The 18,638-nt window shown below is 38.8% G+C and overlaps 2 protein-coding genes across 8 annotated transcripts in view; one reads left to right on the forward strand and one right to left on the reverse strand.

The window, feature by feature from the left end:
• Positions 1–404: 404 nt before the first annotated feature.
• Positions 405–18,638, reverse strand: part of LOC139980177 (uncharacterized) — a 108,074-nt gene continuing 89,840 nt past the window's right edge. For all 7 annotated transcript variants that reach the window (XM_071991641.1, XM_071991638.1, XM_071991639.1 and 4 more), the window contains 6 exons: positions 18,323–18,556; positions 10,773–10,923; positions 8,348–8,499; positions 7,449–7,643; positions 6,891–6,988; positions 405–6,599 (listed from right to left, as the gene is read on the reverse strand). In XM_071991641.1, coding sequence (XP_071847742.1) covers positions 4,820–6,599; positions 6,891–6,988; positions 7,449–7,643; positions 8,348–8,499; positions 10,773–10,923; positions 18,323–18,556 — 2,610 coding nt within the window. In that variant the 3' untranslated portion in view covers positions 405–4,819. The remainder of the gene's footprint in view (positions 6,600–6,890; positions 6,989–7,448; positions 7,644–8,347; positions 8,500–10,772; positions 10,924–18,322; positions 18,557–18,638) is intronic.
• LOC139980180 (uncharacterized) lies at positions 12,228–16,912 on the forward strand. Its single transcript, XM_071991645.1, has 2 exons — positions 12,228–12,862; positions 14,863–16,912. Exon 2 carries the CDS (start codon positions 14,996–14,998, stop codon positions 16,700–16,702), a length of 1,707 nt encoding a protein of 568 aa, XP_071847746.1. The 5' UTR covers positions 12,228–12,862; positions 14,863–14,995; the 3' UTR covers positions 16,703–16,912.

Below are 18,638 nucleotides of genomic sequence, written 5' to 3' on the forward strand. Positions count from 1 at the left end.
CGGATCAGTCGTTTGATTTTGCGTGCCCAGGTTCCTTCCTGTGCGCCTTTTCTTATAAATTATAGTGAGTGATCTTACCGTTTAGCATGAATGGACGATGAGGCAAACGGCTACTTCATCGCTCCAAAATAAGGGATGGGTGTAACTTTCCTCCAATGCACATGCGCAAATATCGAGTTTCAAACCATGCGACAGGTCACCGGGTTGTTATGGCATCGTGAACGGAAGGGGGAGGGGGGGAGGTTGGTAGGACAACAGCTGGAATATTAGGTATTTTTCGTATGAATAAACAAAACCATGGTCGTATTGTTGCAAATGACGTACTGGTCACGTGCAGAGTAATAATGTCTATACACTGACATGATATGAAGTAATATATACAAAACAAAGAGAAGAACGAATGCTCACATTTATCGCCATTTATTTGAACTTCTTGTAAGAAAACGAAAAGAGGAAAAAATCTGTCTCTGTGATATACGAAACTGGCATATAAAAACCATTCAACTCTAACGGCACGGCCGATAGTATAATGACCCTCGCCTGTATTTACAAAGTGTACACGTATATAACACTATACCTACATAATAAGAGTTCAGCAGTCATGAAAATTGCACTATGGGTAATATACAGCTGTGATTGGCTTACAATTTAATCAAAGTAGTATACACATACTGACGTAAGTAATATTAAGCGCCAAAATACATCGATACACCCAGACGGCAGGGGTTTGTTTCTTTTGTCCGATTTCTGAAAATATATAATGTACCAATGTATGGGATTTGTCTCGTACAAGATGACCCAGGATCGGAGAAAATGGTTTCGGAAGTTAGAAAGGAAAGACATTTTCTGCAGAAAGAGCATCATATCAACGAGAGGAGGGGGGTACAGATGTCGATCATGAAATATCGTCTGGCCCAAATCATTCTTATTATTATTATTTCTTAATTTTCCACGGAGACGTTAGTGGTTGTAATACTGGCAAGTATACTATATCGAGGTAGACGGCCGATAATTCTAACACTGGTGATGTTTCAAGCTGTCCTAACTTCTAGTGAGAAACACTGCGCATGCTCAGACACTAACATACATACATAGATCGCATTTTTTTGCAATTTGTATAGTAGTTTACTGAATTTCATTTTTAACGTGAAATGAACTTTATATAGCTTCTTTGATCAATAACACACGTTTGCTAAATATTTAAATCTTCTATAGAAATATTTAAAATCACCATCGTTAAATATATACGTAACTTGTTAACATCGCACTCAAGCAAACAACTATATATATAAGATACTTGATCAAACACGTTACACATTATATGTTGGTCTTATAATTGTATATTCAAACCACTGCTTTTTCTCCTGTACAGCCTGTTAATAGAAGAAACATGCGACTATGAACAGCAAGATTTTCAAAACTACCGTATTATTTAAACAGATTTTTGTCGGTTTTAATTTGAGTTTTTGTGACAGCAAATTGTGTTTCATGTACAGATAGGTTTAGCCATTTGGGCTTAGCCAATCGATACTGATGGATAAATGGTCATCCGTGAAAGTTGACATGCGCGTTGTTGTGTTCTTCAAAGCTCTCTTTACGCAATACTCTTACTTTAGGAACTATTTATTTTCTTAATAAAGTTATAAGGTGACTATCGATGGCCTAAAATGATAACGGCCAGTTCTTGTTCGGGGAGGGGAAAGTGTGGGGGAGGGTCGGTGTGTCTTATGAAACAAATACCTACGGTGGGGGGGGGGGGGGAGTAGTAGAGTGCAGGATATATCCTACATAAAAGTTTGAATACCATAAAGAGCAAGTTTATCAGTGACGTATGGTAGTCGAATGATCATGTATGAGGGTTGGGTGGGTTTGGGAGGTGGTGTTACGAAGTACATGGTTACATGTCAATGTATATGTAAGAGGCAACGTCTGCATTTTACTTGGACGGTTGAACTATTTTATTTTCTTCCCTTCAGAAATGAGACCGAGGCTTTCTTTTCAAAATGAAATTTAGTCCCTTTAAAGCTCCTTTGACTGAGGTAGAAGGAATTTGACATAAGGAATGATAGTCGAGCATCTAATGTAAGCTATTCGCATATACATATCCGAAAGATACATGTGTGATTTTTCTTCGAATCATTCTTAAGTCTTATTTCAATGAAAGCCATTGTCACTTTATCTTATTATTCTATCAACAGGTTCACGCCCCATCAAGTCCCTCGTCAGAGCCACTTAACACGTGTGTCAGTGTATAGAGCTCAATGACCACAAATGATTAAATTCATTGGCTTTTCACCACAATCAACAAAACGACTGAAACGAGGCTAATTTCTACTCATTATCGCATTTCTTTTGTTCTTTTTTCGTTTATAATTCATTGGATGTTTAAGTAATAGTTGTATCTGATTTTAATTCCAAACGCCGGAGTAATAAAACCCATACGGTGACTTTTATTGATGTAAAACATAAAAGTAAGTCCCAGTATCAGTGCATGAGCATTAGAACATGAAGCAAAACTAGCTTACTTTTTACATGATTTTCCGTGCTGTAATGCACTAAAAATGTATTTAAAAAAAGTTTAAAACAATGAGCTGTGAACAAATGATTTGATTTTCTTTATATGGCAAGAGTGTACGTGATGTAATGAAGACGTGATAACATTAAAACATCGTTTAAACTTTGACCTGACTTTCATCATTACATGGAAACTAGATCGTTTGTACACCTATAGAGATACGCACCAATGTAAAGACAATGTATAGCGTATTATCGTTAGTGGAAAATGGTCAAGGGCCATGACAGAAACCATGACAACAACCGTTTTAGCCATGAAACTATTACCAAGTTAGTTACAGTAACAGTTAACCGATCCCATTTAGGAAACTAGAAAGAAAATGTTTCAAATGTGAATATCGCAAACGAATGTTTTTTTTTACATATCATGGATTCTGAATTGACATAGTCAAGCTTTAAGAATCATTAACTAAAAATCAGCAAATGTTTCCGATTGTTCAGTGATTTCTTATCACAAAACTCCAAGCAGGCTGTTTGTGATGTGTTTTGGCAAGAATAGTAGTATACAGGCTTCATTTCTTTACGGAAGAACTCGATGACCATTAATAACGAAATTCAATAATAAGAATTATCAAACAACTCTTCATGCGCTGTAATAAAATAACACCTGTACGGTATATGAAAACTCTATCGCAAAATAATTTTCTTTGCGAGCATCAAGTAATTATTTTGCCATGATGGATTGGAATAAGTTTTTATAGGTACTTAGCTATACTTATGGCGTGGTGGGTGGCCAGGATACACCTGTCGAAGGTTCATGGCATGTAAAGATTAACTCGCTTGTTACAAAATGAATCTGTTTGTGAACTTTTATACTTACAGAGATCTTGGCAAAACATATATCCAACCAAAATGTTCTTTAATTTGTGGTATAGAGGTAAACGGGATATTTTCTCTCTATTTTATAACCGCCGAAACGAAAGGTCATATCACCACGCCACACTACCCCTCTCTGGACCTTCAATAACGTTCGGATATTATTCCAAGACACCACATGCTCGTCCTTGAAACCACAGAATCAATGTTAATTTGGCCACGCACTTAAGTTTGGATTAAGAATATGAGAGAACTATCTCTCGCTTCTTTACCTCCCAACCTGTTCCATCTGTTGCAGGTGAGGAATAGTTTGACTGTCTTGTACAATGAGTCGAACCGGGGATTACATTATCAAGATATTCCGAATGAACGACTGAGGAATTCTACGTAGGAGGATAATATGCTTACTTAACTCTTTGTAGCAGTTCGAACTTTCACGAGCAGCTTTCACGGAACATTTATGCATACAGTTTGAAAGAAACAAAGTTAAAGGCAGCGGTCGCATCATTGTGAAATATTGATCCGTATTTAAAACTATTGGTAATAATTAGTGTTAAAGTGTTAATCGATACACGATTTTGTGATACGCAAAACCTAGAATCCAATGAATATTCATTTATGTTATATGTGGTTGACTGTCCAGCATTCAAGAATCAATATGACTCATAACTATGGATAATCTCTGAAAGCGTTCTACTAAACACGGAAAATAATTTATTATCAAGTATCTATACAAAAATCAGATAGGAATACAAAAAAACTGAAGTGTACTCGAAATTTAAGTTGAAATGGTTTGAAACTCCGCTATAGGCAATGTTATTTGGCTGGTGTGACGTAACTTTCCAATAACAGTCATGAAAGATATCACCATTAACCTTCATATATCACTTGAGATACCTAGGATGAATAACTCTATTAAGAGATATCATTCTTTAAATCTTGCTTCATATGTTTGGTTGGAGACTTAAGCAAGTCTAAAAAGTTGACAGTGCCACAATACAGCTGTAGTATATTTAATTCATTACTTTTTTTTCAGTAGGGGTGGTATTTACTGAAATGATGAATTTGATAACATTACCTAATAATAGCTGGAAGGTCAGCAAACGTATACGTACTGCTGATGTTTAACATCAAAAACAAACCAAAGGAATCTAGGAGATTTCATCTCTTACTGACACTTTCATATCACACACTGGCAAAAAAGGTATATATAGTGACATAACATGACTTTTGAGCCGGGACAGCTATCAAACGATACGACATTCTTCTTGGCTGTGTAGGCCAACTAGGAGTTGTTTCAAAAGTACCTCTCTTGGATGAAGATGATCCTTGGGTTTGATTCTCTTTTAAGAATCAGGAAGTCCTAAGCATGTCATCTTACTGCTAAATTCCCAAACCAAAGAGCATTGGAAAAGAAAAAGAAAAAAGTTTAGACATAAGTTTCAGGACCATCGAATTCCCCATCTTCGTCATTAAGATCAAGAAAATCCCAATTATGGTACAAACTTATTTTTGGTGGGAAATCCCTAAGCAATACTTGGGAAGCAACTTTGTTGCTATGCTCTTTGGGGCCGGTGCCCATCTCTGTGGGGTCGTGATGATCCCAAGCAAGAAGAGGACTCTCTCGTCTCTCGGGCGCTTGTACAAGAGGTGTGCGTGTTACTCTAGGAGAGGTAACACCCGTCTTCCGTGACAAAACAGGTGACGTCACCTCTCTAAGTCGATTTCCTCTTGTTATCCCTACTGCTCGTCTCGAGGTCAGAGGTGACGTAACAGGTGAAAAACGTCCCTCCTTTGGCGTCGACATATTTTTCGGTATCGGTGACTCCCTAGATGGAACATGCCCCACCAATGGAGATGCTGCTGTGACTTGTCTTCTTGACGGCAGAGGTGAGGTAATCGGTGAGTAATGTCCATCCCTTGATACTGACATATTTGCCGTTATTGGTGACTCCCTAGATGGAACATTCTCAAACGATGGCGGAGATGTTGGAAATGCTCTCCGCGAGGTCAGTGGTGACGGCACACGCGGTGGATCTTGTGGCGTCCTGTGCGTCGTGTGGTAAGCTGGAGGCAGGCTTTGATAATGTTTGTCTTTGACCACGTAATCTCGTCTTCGAATCTTATTGTAAGGCGGTAGAGATCTGTCCCCACACGTTATCTTATCAAAATCAAGCTTTGAAGGAGAATCGGCTGCGATATGGTCTTGGACTCCATCTGCGTCAGGTGGCGTTGCATCCTCTTTCAAATGTGGCACTGGAACAAAATATTTACTAGAATTGACAGTCACGTAATTCTTCACGCCCAACTCTTTGATTTTCAAAACTTCGTCGTAGTCTGGTAGTTGTTTCTGTTTGGATTCGACGTCACTACTCGCAGCATCTACATAAACGAGAGAAGCATTTGAAGAGGAGGTACTCCCGGACATCGAAGAGGACGAGATGGGTGATTGGGTATCTCGTGATCGGTCTCGATAGGATGGAGGGGAGGGTGAGGTGGACCTTCTTGGATAGTTATACCCTTCTCTTTCTTTAGAGCAAGTAAAGCAAGGATCATTTACAGCCTTCGTAACGTTGCTATTTACATCAGCAATTTGTCGCTCGTCGACAGACCTTGTCTTTTCAGAAGGGTCTGGGCGAATCCCTAAAGCCAGCATCGTCTCTGCATATAAACCGATGCTGCCTCGTTTCACAGGTCGATGAGGAGGCGCTAAAAGGTCAGCTGACGTTCCGTCAAGCACTGTCGCATCGACACCTTGGAGGCTATTTTCTCTGCGATTTAAATTCGGTGATCTGGATGCCAATGTCCCCGGACCGTCAATGGGGCCATTAGAAAGATTCCTCTCATTCCTCGTCTCAGTCCCGTTCCATTCTCGCGCCTGCGCGGTACCACTTCTATGGGAGTTGTGATTGAAATTGTTACTAACAGGAATGGTTGTGAAGTCTTCAGAGTTCACCGTCGTATCATCTTCCTCCTCCTCCAAGGCATCTAAGCTATCACTGGATCCGCGGGAAGGAATGTTGGCGTCAAAATCTGAAAAGTTATTCTCATTGACAAGGTCTTCAATCGTCGACAACGAGGCAAGACTAGAATCCTCGATGACGCAGGGGAAAGTCCCCGATGAAGATGATGTAGTGTCAGTTGGACTAATACCGAAATTGTTCGTGGTACTGGTTGGTGGTTCATCTTGAGTCGGTTGCCCAGTAAAGCTGTAAGAAAGAGAGAATAATGATATTTTAGAAGGGTTTTAGCAGGTTTTTTTCTCACAAACGAAAGGAGGAGGGGGCACTTGCTCAACTGCCCGAGGCTGTGAAGCTAAAACTTGAATCACTGTATACCGTACTGTATTAACCCAGAAAGAATTTACACTCATTCTATCAAAGGCTACATTAATATAAAAGCTATGAAATTACTTAATTACGGTTCCCTTAATTATTATAACCACTATTATTATAGTTAATTTCGAGTTAAGAAATTCGCAATCGCTATTTCTGGTTTACCTCATCTCCGTGGTGCGTTGATTGAGAATAAAGTCCAGAGCATCGGGATCGGTTTCCGAAATTGCTCGTAGAACCTCCTCCTGCAGTGATACGGGTATCTACATACAAAATTACAATACAAACACACTAATTAACAATTAACCTTAGAAAGTACCCGGCTGTTAACATATATATGTGTGTATATATATATGTGTGTATATATATGTGTGTATATATATATGTGTGTATATATATATATATATATATATATATATATAAATATATATATATTATATATATTGATTTTCCAACTCATTACGATTTTCATATATATATATATATATAAATGAAAATCGTAATGAGTTGGAAAATCAATATATATATATATATATATATATATATATATATGCTGTAATATATGTGCTGTAATTGATATCAAATAGACTGTAAGACATACTTCAAGTAACATGGTATATAACAGATATCATTTTGTAAGCTATGTACGATACAATGTGCTGTGCATGATACTAAATACATCGTAAACTATATATTTGATACTGAGTAGTGCAAACGACATACCTGGTATATTTCCTTGTAGTGTTGAATCAGAAAGCACGCGGTTATTATGACGTCTCGTGTTCTTTCTACATGGGCTACCGCGTCAGCATGAAGGTCCTTATCCTTTTCCGGAGCCAGCCCGCCTTTTGTCTTCTTTAGAATGTTTGGACCAAAAAGGGTGCCAAGATTCTGAGCATTCATTTTATTTCCACCGACCTTCAACAAAAACGCAAAACAAAAATTAGAACTTTAAGTCATAATTTAGAAAACGTTTCACAAAACTTAAGAGCGAAAACAAGAGTACGGTAACAAAGAGATTAGGCGGTTTGATATTGAGAGCCGAGAGCACTTCACCAGTCTTTCCTGTAAACTGTATTTGCTCATAAATAGTCTCTCTCTCTCTCTCTCTGTTCCGTTGAAGAGAAAAGAAGCCATTCCATTGCAAAGAACTGCTTTTGGGGGTCTGGGGTAGAAATCTTTTTGGAGCTTGAAATATTCCATTTAAAAGTTGGCTTGTTTAGTAATGAGTAAATATACTGACTTACTTTAATACCGCACTTGTGTTTGAAGGGGAGCGGGCACATATCGTTGCACCCTTAGCTCAATTAGGTGTGTGGGGTCCACTCAGCCTTGAAGTCTACCCACGGGAACGTGTCATGAAGGATACTTATACACGCTAAATCTTTATACGAACAATGAACTCCCCTCACCCCCTCACCCATCCCTTACCCCTCCTCCACCCACCCCTTAGCTTGCATTGTGGATACGCTTAGGATGACGTAGACGAAACGGTCACAAATATATTCTGCAGCCAGAAGACCTACACAGAGTATGCATTTCTCTGTCTATTCACCCAATAATCTCTTCTTTTTTTTGCTGTCTCAAAGAACGGATTTTCCTTTTTTCGTCATTAAGCATACCTCGTTACCCTGCGAATCGTGGTCCTTCCCGGCCTCGTCAGCTACTTTGGACAGAAATTTCATCAATGAGAAGAGAACATCACGATGAACCACCGGCAAAAGGCAGGCACCCAATCTTATCGTGGATAACTTCTCTTCAAAAGTATCAAACTCTGAGGTCAGAAATGGAGAGGCAGGTTTAGAAATATCAGAGCAATGGTTTGGGCAAATAGTAGGGAGGGGAGGGGGAGGAGGAGGAAGGACCACGTCGAACCTCTTACTCCATCCTGCAAGATGAGTAATGAAGAAAATAAACTGAGTTAATTGAGCGAGTGAGGTTAAAAATGTCGAGAAGCGACTTTATCAACGTCAGCGAGTTTCGGGGTGTGTAGTATAAACCTATGCTGGCGCATGGAGATAAGCGGGGTTCCCGAGTGTTGAGGGGCGTGGGGGGGGGGGGGGTTAGTGAATCTGTGAAATGTGCCAAAGGCAAGATATGTAACCGAAAATTATCAACTTGATTCTCGTTTGCAGATTGAATTGCATTAACGGAAGTATGTGCGGGATAAAAAAAATTGGGCAATTACACAACTTAATTTATGTCCTCTTGGCTCACGTTGCCAAAAATTTACATGGTCTCGGTACGGAAAATTTAAAGTAGCTTAACGTTGAAACAAGTAATTGACATATTGAACCATACTACATATTCCTTTCACCGTTATCAGAACCTGCATAAATATATACAAGTTTCACCATAAATACCACTGACATTATTTTCTTATTAAGTTCATCTGACAAGACGAAAATTTGATTCAAAGTTCTAGCTTCGGTGAGAAATTTATCTTGTGTGATAGGGCAACGGTCAGCAAACTATGGAGCGCGACCCAAACGTGGGTCGCGAATAAAATTGGTAACAGCTAGGACGTGGGGGAGGGGTGGAGGGACACACCCACATTGAAAAGTCAATCGACAGTTTTCGTAGCTTGCTGATGTCCATAGTTCAAAATAGCTTTCATGCATTATTGATTCTGAGGGTTGGGGTGGGGGGGGGGGGTGTCTGATGGATGGTGACTCATTCCTCGTGCAAGTTCCTGCCTGGTTCATGGGTCAAAAATTTCTCGGACTGCTGTTATAGAAAACAGAAGAGAGAAGTCTAGAGAGTCATTTATATACATCCATGCCACCGTCACGAATTCTAGTCTATTTATTTTGTGCAGACCAGTGCATTTTACACGGACGTGACATTTGGTATTTCGCAAAACTAATCAACAGGAGTTAAGACACAGGTGGTTAACTTCAAAATCTCTGACATAAATTCCTCAAGCGACAAACGATCGTTTAGCACCAAATTCAATGAGCAAATACGGACCGAGTTGACGTTCACTCTTTGTTATTTCAATCCATTGAAATCGGGTGTACCGTGTGTGTTGCTTGTTAAAGTCTGCCATTTATTTGTCTCTTTTGTCCGTTGAGGATTTTTTTTGTGAGAAAAATGAGAATACCAAAGTTCATAAGCGTTTTTCTCTCTTTTTTTTTATCCTGCACGTTTTTTTGGGGGGTTAATTTTGTCATCTGAGGTATTACACAGATAGTGACATATCCAGTCCTAACGAGGAGAGTGGGGTGGGGAGGGAGTAGGTCCAGAGGGTAAACAGCTCGAGGGGGGGGGTAACAGTTGCAATGACGTCAGAAACGTCATGATATAAATATGACCGCCATATAACGCTATCGTGATCATAAAGACGAAAACGCGGTACGTTTACCTCCGATGTAAAAGTTTCCCAATCGTGAGGTTTTCGTAAAATTTCTGACAGAAAGATAAATGCAGTCCTTTTTTTTAACTAGTTAACTATTCATAACAGAAAATCACCATAAGTCAATAATGCCTATATAAATTGCACCGTAAACCTACTTAGGCCTTGGATTTATAATCGCGACCAGACCAGGCATAGTTATGTAAAGTCGAAATTTTGACACTCACTCACGTGACTCGGAAGTCATAATCATATACGGTTGCATTCTCGGTGATCCACTCTTAACCCTATAGGGTTAAGAGTGGATCCACTCTTAACCCTATAGGGTTAAGAGTGGATCAAGTTGTTTGAGTTTCGTGCCCGGGTTCCATCCAGGGTGACTTTATCTTAAAACGCGTTAACGACGCCGACCATGACTATAATGCAACCACAGCTTGAATCAAGTTTATCAAACCTATATTGAGCATAGGCCTATACCCTAAAACAAATTTGTCCTTGATCAAACTAAGGAATCTTTCTATATTTATCATCAACTGAAAATCAACGAGCCCGTGATAATAAATTTTAAGTCAGTTCTCAATGTTGCCCAGACACTTAAATCACACGTAAAGAGCAAATCGGAAAAAAAAGTTCGACACATTTCTTGCGAAAGGATTACACGAATCATAAATGTTTTGGAACCTTAAACTCACTTGTTAAACTGGTGAAGATGTTGTAAAGGTCACGTGTCAGTAATGGTTCGGGTAGATCCCGGAAGTACTCTTTCAATAGCGCCCCCACATCATGCGGCGATTGATCACGTGTGAAGATAACGACTTCACCTTTATCGTAAGATTCCCGGATCTGAAACAAAGGAAGAACAAAGAAGAATAACAAATAATAGCATTTGTTTTTTGTGTTTTCAATCAGATTAATGAAGGCAATTTACACTTCTCACATCAGAACGGTATTTTACTTCATAGCAACAGATGATACCCAGGGGGATTATTTCCAAAACATTTCGATAAACTAAATTTACAAAACTCAACATTCGTCCTTAGCTTGTTTCTGGTAATCAATGGTAATGAATGTCATCAATATGCTAATGTTTTGCTTCTCAACATTGTGCAAGTCGCAATCGTTATATTTGAATAGTATTACGTTTGGTCTCTGCGGTTGAACTGTATGTATTGATAATGTTATGTACATATTAAAACTAAAGATAAGAAAATAATAAATTGTTAGGCAATGATTGAGTTGTATTGTAATACTAAAGAACTCACAAAATTATCATGTCTACTTGTATAAATGTCAAATGAGTCGATAAAAGAGATGAATGAAAAATGTTAATTCCCAGCTTTATGCGTGATGAATAACACATTCGAATAATGGATGAGAAAATATTGTGATGGTTGTACAGTGTGATTGTATGTTAATCGAGGCTGGCGTTCTGTACAATTTCGTAGACTTACCCATATATTTATGTTCTGATTTACTACGATAATATCGCTTTTCTTTCAAAGGGGAGTGAACGAAGTGGCGGGGGACAAATTTCTCATGAATTTCTAATATTATAAGTAACTATGAATGTCTTTAAACATAAATTGCAAAATTATGGAATATACTGGAATGAATGAATGAATGCGTGAATGAATTTATGAAGATATGGATGTATGGGCTGGAACCTGGATGGGTGGAAGATGGATGGATTGATGGGCGGGTGGGTGGATAGATGGATATCATGGATGAATGATTGTATGAATAAATGGGTAAATGAATGAATGGACGAATGAATGTATGTATGAATGAGTGAACCCGAAATCAAACGTGGCTTATTAATTCCTTGCCACATTTTGCAGTACATGAGAACATTCAATTCAAACTGTACAAAGATAGTATGTTGCTGAATAGGTTGGATCCACATACTAAGTGGGAAGTTAATCCAAGTTTTGCTCTTGAAGTTAATGTGATTACAAGCTTTTGCCGGCTATGACCTCACATGACATTTGACCCCACAGAAAACAATAGGGATCATGTATTCAATCAGGTGCATACGTACTATACACCAGGAAGCAAATCTTTCTGACTTCTCCCCGTCCGTCATTCCTCCTTAAACCCCCAAACCAACCAAAATTCGCCCCTGCCTATATATTACCCGCATAGTTTCAACTTGCTCGTGTTGATCAAACTTGTTTCCATTTTAGTCAAATCATAAATTAATCAGATGCTTCAAACGTCAAGCTGGGATGATTTATCGATTTCGGCAACATGCATAGCCTTTGCAACGAGTTGTTTGTGCTGATGTAGACTCCTTTTGATGTATACTTTCTATTCGTTATGTACGGTGATGAATGGAAGTCTCTTAGGATGGAGTATCGACTTATTGCCTAAACACAAAAGACGCTTCCTTGTCTCCGGAACTTAAAACCACTTCAATGAAAAATGTCAGAAGGAAGCAGACGAAAGGCATGCATATACATATATAGTGTAGATGTAAGCTGTATAGTTCAGTATACACTAAGTACATAGTTCGTAAAGCCGGTAGTTATACGAGGATATATAGCCTATATGTGTAAGTTTCAGCTAAATATAAATAATTAATGTTTGAACAGTTTCAGAGTAGTGTACCGGATTACCACAGTTAGCATTTGGCTGTCATCATTTGCGTGGCATGTGTGTGACAAATTTTGTACATCGGACACTGGGAGGTTTATACATCTAATAAGCGGTATGTAGTGTGTATGGAGTCTTTTCTGTGGTATCCTACTAGAGAAACCGTAACATCTAGACAGGCCTTGAAATGGTAAGTTATTCCAATAACAGAAATAATGTATGTAAACACGTTTCTTGACTAAAACCTGAAAAACGTTGCAATTTTAACATTCATGTTTAATCCTGTCTCCAAAGTTGTTAATTTAATATCACGTTGATTTAGTACATGGCCGGGAATTGGTCTAATCTCCAAGAAATGAAAATCTGGTGATTCTATTTTTGATTAGGGTAGTGATTTTGGCTTACGTGAAAGGTATCCTGTTCAAATAGAATATTGCATTACAGGTGCATCGTAATTTCAACGTGACTATTTACATTAATGAACATTCCCATGAGCAATGCTGTCTGCGTCCATGCATTACACCAGCTTTACATGTTATAATGCGCTAACGCGTTACATAACAACCCCCCCCCCAACTCCCAGTCCCCCACCCCATCCTGTTGGCATTTCTTTTATAGTTACGTGCCACACAAATAAATTAATAATAATAACGACCCTTTCCATACGGCGATTTATGTAAAATACCTTGTAAAATCCTCACCACCATCCTTTTTTACACAGGCCGACATGTTCAAATAGACCGGTGGCAGTACCATTAGCATTCACGTGACCAAAGATTTACGTGATCTATACAATTCCTTGAAAATTAGCTTAGGGTTATTACAGCTGTAGTACACAATATACACAGGCGAGCTAGGCCTAGATATTACATAGGAAAACAACAGGACAGACCTACTACATAATCATAATATACATAATCACAATGTCGATTTAACTCTTTAAAATAATGAGTGATTTCACTCTTCAGAACTGACGATTTGATAGAAAGCACTATAAGGAGAAGTGTGACTTTTCATTCATTTTAAAGGGTGATTATCTTTGGCTTTCACAAAGCGTGAATTCTCAGTTTTTAGAAGTGAATAGTGTAAGTGCCATGTAGAGGTATAGGCCTTAGTGTGGTGAGTTTGAAAGGAGAAAGAAATTTTTGGCTAGAACAGTAGAATTCGAAATGGTGACGTCATAAATATATAAGTCACGTGCTTTTACCGACTTGAGTAATCCTATCCAATCTAAATTTGTGGTGGGGCTAATTCACAACGTTTTTTTGCGGGTGTTGGGGGGGGGGTAGGGGTGGCCAAATACCCTGCTCAGTAACTTGAGATAATTCCATGGTTTCACTGGATCATACAACCCAGATAGCGACGGGGAGGGGATTTTAAGGAAAATTCGGCTTTTAAGTATCCGTCGCCATCAACTTGTGTGTAAATATGGGCCAGTCGGTACAGTTAGACTTAAAAATTTCAGAGGGTGCTGACAAATCTTGGAAAATATTCTAAGCATGACAAAATTTCATTCAGTTCCTATGTATCGTTTCCGAGTTGACGTGTTTTGTAACAAAAGTGAACTTGAAGCAAACAGTTGTGATGTCATATGTGCACATTGACAGTAAAGTACTTGTTTCGTTTCATTCTTCAAAATTAAATTAACATACATTAACACATGAATACGCTACAGTCATTAACATATTCATAGCTTCACGTCTCCTAAACCAAAATTGGAACTCTGTCCAATTCTTGGTCAAAACAATATAGTGAAAGTAAAAGAGGAAAGCAAAACATTTTTTTGCCGTCAGTGTGTATTGATGACATCACACCTGTCTACCTATTACGTAATATCCGGAAATCGCAATGTAGCAGTCACATGCAAATTCCACTAGGATGCCCAGAATATATGTTCTCCTTGCATTTGTCAAAAATCAATTTCCATCTGGACTATTTTTTCATTAAAAATTCATGAGATCACGGGATTCGAATCGCGTTCCAGCGAAGAATTCATTTGATCTATCAAAATGTGTTTACGTCTGTCAAATGTCTCCAATATATAAAATGGAGATGACCGAGAAAGAAAGAGATTTTACGAATCGTAAATTGCCAACCGCCAACAAAGTTGCAATTATATTTATAAAAACAAAAGTATGTAGATAATCCTGATGTATTCATCCAATGTTTTTTTCTTCTATCAATTTGCAGCTTAAAGAAAACGCAGCAGTCGTAAACAGAATAATCAAGCTTGGTTCACCGGTTTTCATCATTTGGTATAGTTCTGGTGGGATTTAGATCCCTTGCATCGAAATATCTGTAAAACACAATTAGTTTTTATAAAATGGCACGTTTTACATCGCTGGAACTTGGGCATCTTTTTATTTTCAGTTTAGTTGGGTTCAACATAATTGTCCTTTGTATGAACTTCGCAGCTGTTTCTAAGCACCAAGGATTTAGGAAATTGCAAAATGTTTGGAAGACTGGCGATGTAAACGGCCAGGGGAAAAACGTTCGACAAGAAAGAACCAAAATCTCGCGATGGGAGAACCATAGAGATGAGCAGAACCGGAATATTAAATGGAGTGACATTAAAGACAAGCATAAATCACTACCTGCGCAGAATAAAATGCGCGCAACGCTGTCGAGTTTACGCGAGTACACTTCGAGCTTTCTACGGCAAGCAAGACTTTTGCAGATGGAGGACGACATGTTCCGTTACAAGTCTGTGACCAACGAAGGTGACGTCGGAAAGCTGAACAGGCTCATTGCTGACGTCATGATGACGAATAAAACAATCCATATCGGTGTAATTGGAGGCTCACAATCCAGTGCAAGTCTCTGTGATGCTAATAATTGTCTGTATATTGAGTTAGTGGTGAGTTGGTTGAGGACCGTGCTTGGCGTTAATGTAATATTACACAACGCCGCCCTGCCTCTTGCCAGTAGCGCTTACTTCTCCTGGTGTCTCCATCCTCATCTCGACGCATCCAAAATGGATATCATAATCTGGGAGTTATCGGTCGAGGATTTTCTATTTAAAGAGCTTTTAACTAAAAACCGGTATACTAACCCCGGCCAGTTGCAGGAAGAGCTCACTCGAAGATTGCTGTCACTTCCTAATGACCCTTACATCATATACTTCAATTTCCTTTCCGTGGAAGACATGAAAAATCGGGACTGTCTCAATTCGGAACATATTTCAGGTAAAATATTAGCCCGTCACTACAATATTACAAACATAAGCTGGGGAACGGCTGTCTGTTCTAGAATTTCTAGACGAACTGGATTTATGACTAATGAACTTATACATGCAGATCAACTCCTTAGCAAGACTACTCATCAACAGGCGTCTCTCTTCATGATTAATTTCTTCAAGAAGAAAATCGAAAAAGTAGCTCTCACTGAATTTCAAAAAGCACAAACAGATGTGAGGTACATACGGGGATTAATTAAATTACATGACGTTTTTCTACAGAACTCAAAGGCAAGTAATAAAGCGGCTGAAACAAGTCTACGGAGATCCTATAATTCCAAGCAATCGACGAGCTTGCCCAATCCTCGTTGGACTGCAAAGTGGTTGACACAATCCCAATGTTGGCCCGCCTCGACCCCTCAGTTCGTACCCGATTCTAAACTTTCCTTCCCGAAGAATGGTGGATGGGAGACCATATTCTCTGACCGCGAAAACTGGTACACTAGCACCGGTAGCACACAGATACTAGAATTCCCTTTACGAATTGAGAGAAAACTGAATCAGACGGCAATTATCTCAATAGTAACCGTCGTCTGCGGATATTGTGGCCAGGCGTTGGTGTTTTTAGATGGTGACGTTAAAAAATCAAAGCTTCTTTATGGTACCTGGTCGACACATGCATTTAGAATTGACGAAATATTTGAGAAAATCGATCCAGGTGACCATACCCTCTTTATTTCTAGTTTAGAAGAAAAACCGTACAAATTGGCGGCGGTAATGGTAGGATACAGAACTTTAGATGATATGGAAAAGAATGAGACAACTTCATTCAAAATTGTCAAAGATAAACTTTAATGAAAAGTATAGTCCAGCTGACTTGTAAACAAGAATGCACACACTGTTAGGCGGTGTCTGCAGTACATGTCATCTATAAGTAGTGATATATATGGCCCTGCCTTCACCATAACGCTTTCTCCAGTTTTACATGACGTCCCATACTGTGCATGCATGTAACTCAATGCAAAGACCATGATACCAAATTTAAAATACACGGCTTTTACTGTACGATATGTTTTTGATTCTTTTTTGCCTTTTTTTATATTTTTTATAACGAGGAGGAGGGTGATACGAATTATTTACATTCTCTAGAGGGCGGCAGATATGTTCGATAATTTCCGACATGGACCCTAATTTTATCAAACTATGGCTGGGCATGACTTTTATAAAATAAAAAAAAACAATATCCACGTCGAATCGCATTCACGACATCCAGAACTTTTAAGAATTGTGACCATTGTTGTATTGTTTACAAATGATGCATCTAAATTTACCAAGTACGGAATTTGTCGATTCAAGTTTTGCAAAGTGCAGTTGTCGTGTTTACAAGTTGAACGCTTGACCTCCACCAATATCATTAGAGATATTTTCCTTATCAGGCGGGATCTACGTAATAAATATGAAGTACAGTCAAGCAAGGTTTTTAGATTTTGACCTCCATCTTGGTATTGTTTACTAAGATGCATCTAAATCTCAATTACGGAAGTTTGTCGATCCAAGCAATCTCCAAACCTCTTGACATCCACCAACTTCAATAGAGTTCATGAACCCAACTTGCAGATACAGTTATCATGTTTACAATAATTTCGGGGTTTGACCTGTTGACCTCAAATGATCTTTGACCTAAACTAATTTCAATAGAGAATCTTGCACTCATCAAGTGGGACTTACATATACTAACGATGACGAACGTTCAAGCATTACTTTGGTAGTTATTCTGTTTTTCACTAGGTTTTCAGACTTTGCACCTCTGCTGTCTCAAATGACCTTTGACCTTTCGAAATATCGTACGGGTATTTTACTCGTCGAGGGGGAGGGGGTATACATACCACGTATGTGATTCAACCAATATGCACTTACAGTATTGAGTAATCGTATTTACAATGTATTCAGACTTTGTCGTCTGTTGACCCCAAATGACCTTTCACCTCCACCAAATTTCACTACTTGTTCTTGTTCCTAGGAGGTACCTTATACCAAGTATAACTTCAAACGGGACGTACTTTTTTTACTTAAAGTGTCTATAAACTTGGGCGTTGTGTTTACTTAATTATCAAAAATCTGAGGAAGACCTATATTTTCTTTCAATTTTTGAATTTCTTGGAGGTGTCATATTGACAAAGGATGACACTCCCATCCGATCCCTTAGCTCTCTTTGCTTCATCAATGTCCCCTCCCTAATCCCACCCCCCCCCCCCAAGAATAAAAACACAAGGGGGTTATTGAGCTGTTACCACGCAAACAGATTATTAATAGCATATCATGTCGAGTTCAAAAAATTCTAACTAATTATGGAAGACAAGTTTTTGCTACGTTTTCGCTGCCGCTTTGAAAGTCAAGTTGGGGCACTTAAGTACCATCTATAGAGTGGCAACTCTTTAAATGTCATTGACTTAAAGAAAACATTCTTGACCATACCTGTCTAACTCGCTTCTTTGACCCACTCACTCGAAAGATACCCTCTGTTCTCAAGCCATAAGCTTCAATGAATCGAAAGCAGGCGGACACCACGCGGGGAATTTTCAGATCGGCATTTGGCGCCAAGCTAGCCCTTCGTGCCCGTCGGTGACTCTCGTTGACTGTACTTGATAGTGATAGCGCCTCCAGCAAAGCAGTAGACGAATCCGAGGATTTCCTGGACAGCTGCGGTGACTGTAGAACAAATAAGAAATAGAAAGGAATAGACTAAATAGAGATACATAACAACAAGAACTTACAAGAAAGATAGACGAAT

This window comes from Apostichopus japonicus, chromosome 14 (assembly GCF_037975245.1).
Source record: "Apostichopus japonicus isolate 1M-3 chromosome 14, ASM3797524v1, whole genome shotgun sequence".
Taxonomy (NCBI): Eukaryota; Metazoa; Echinodermata; class Holothuroidea; order Aspidochirotida; family Stichopodidae; genus Apostichopus; species Apostichopus japonicus.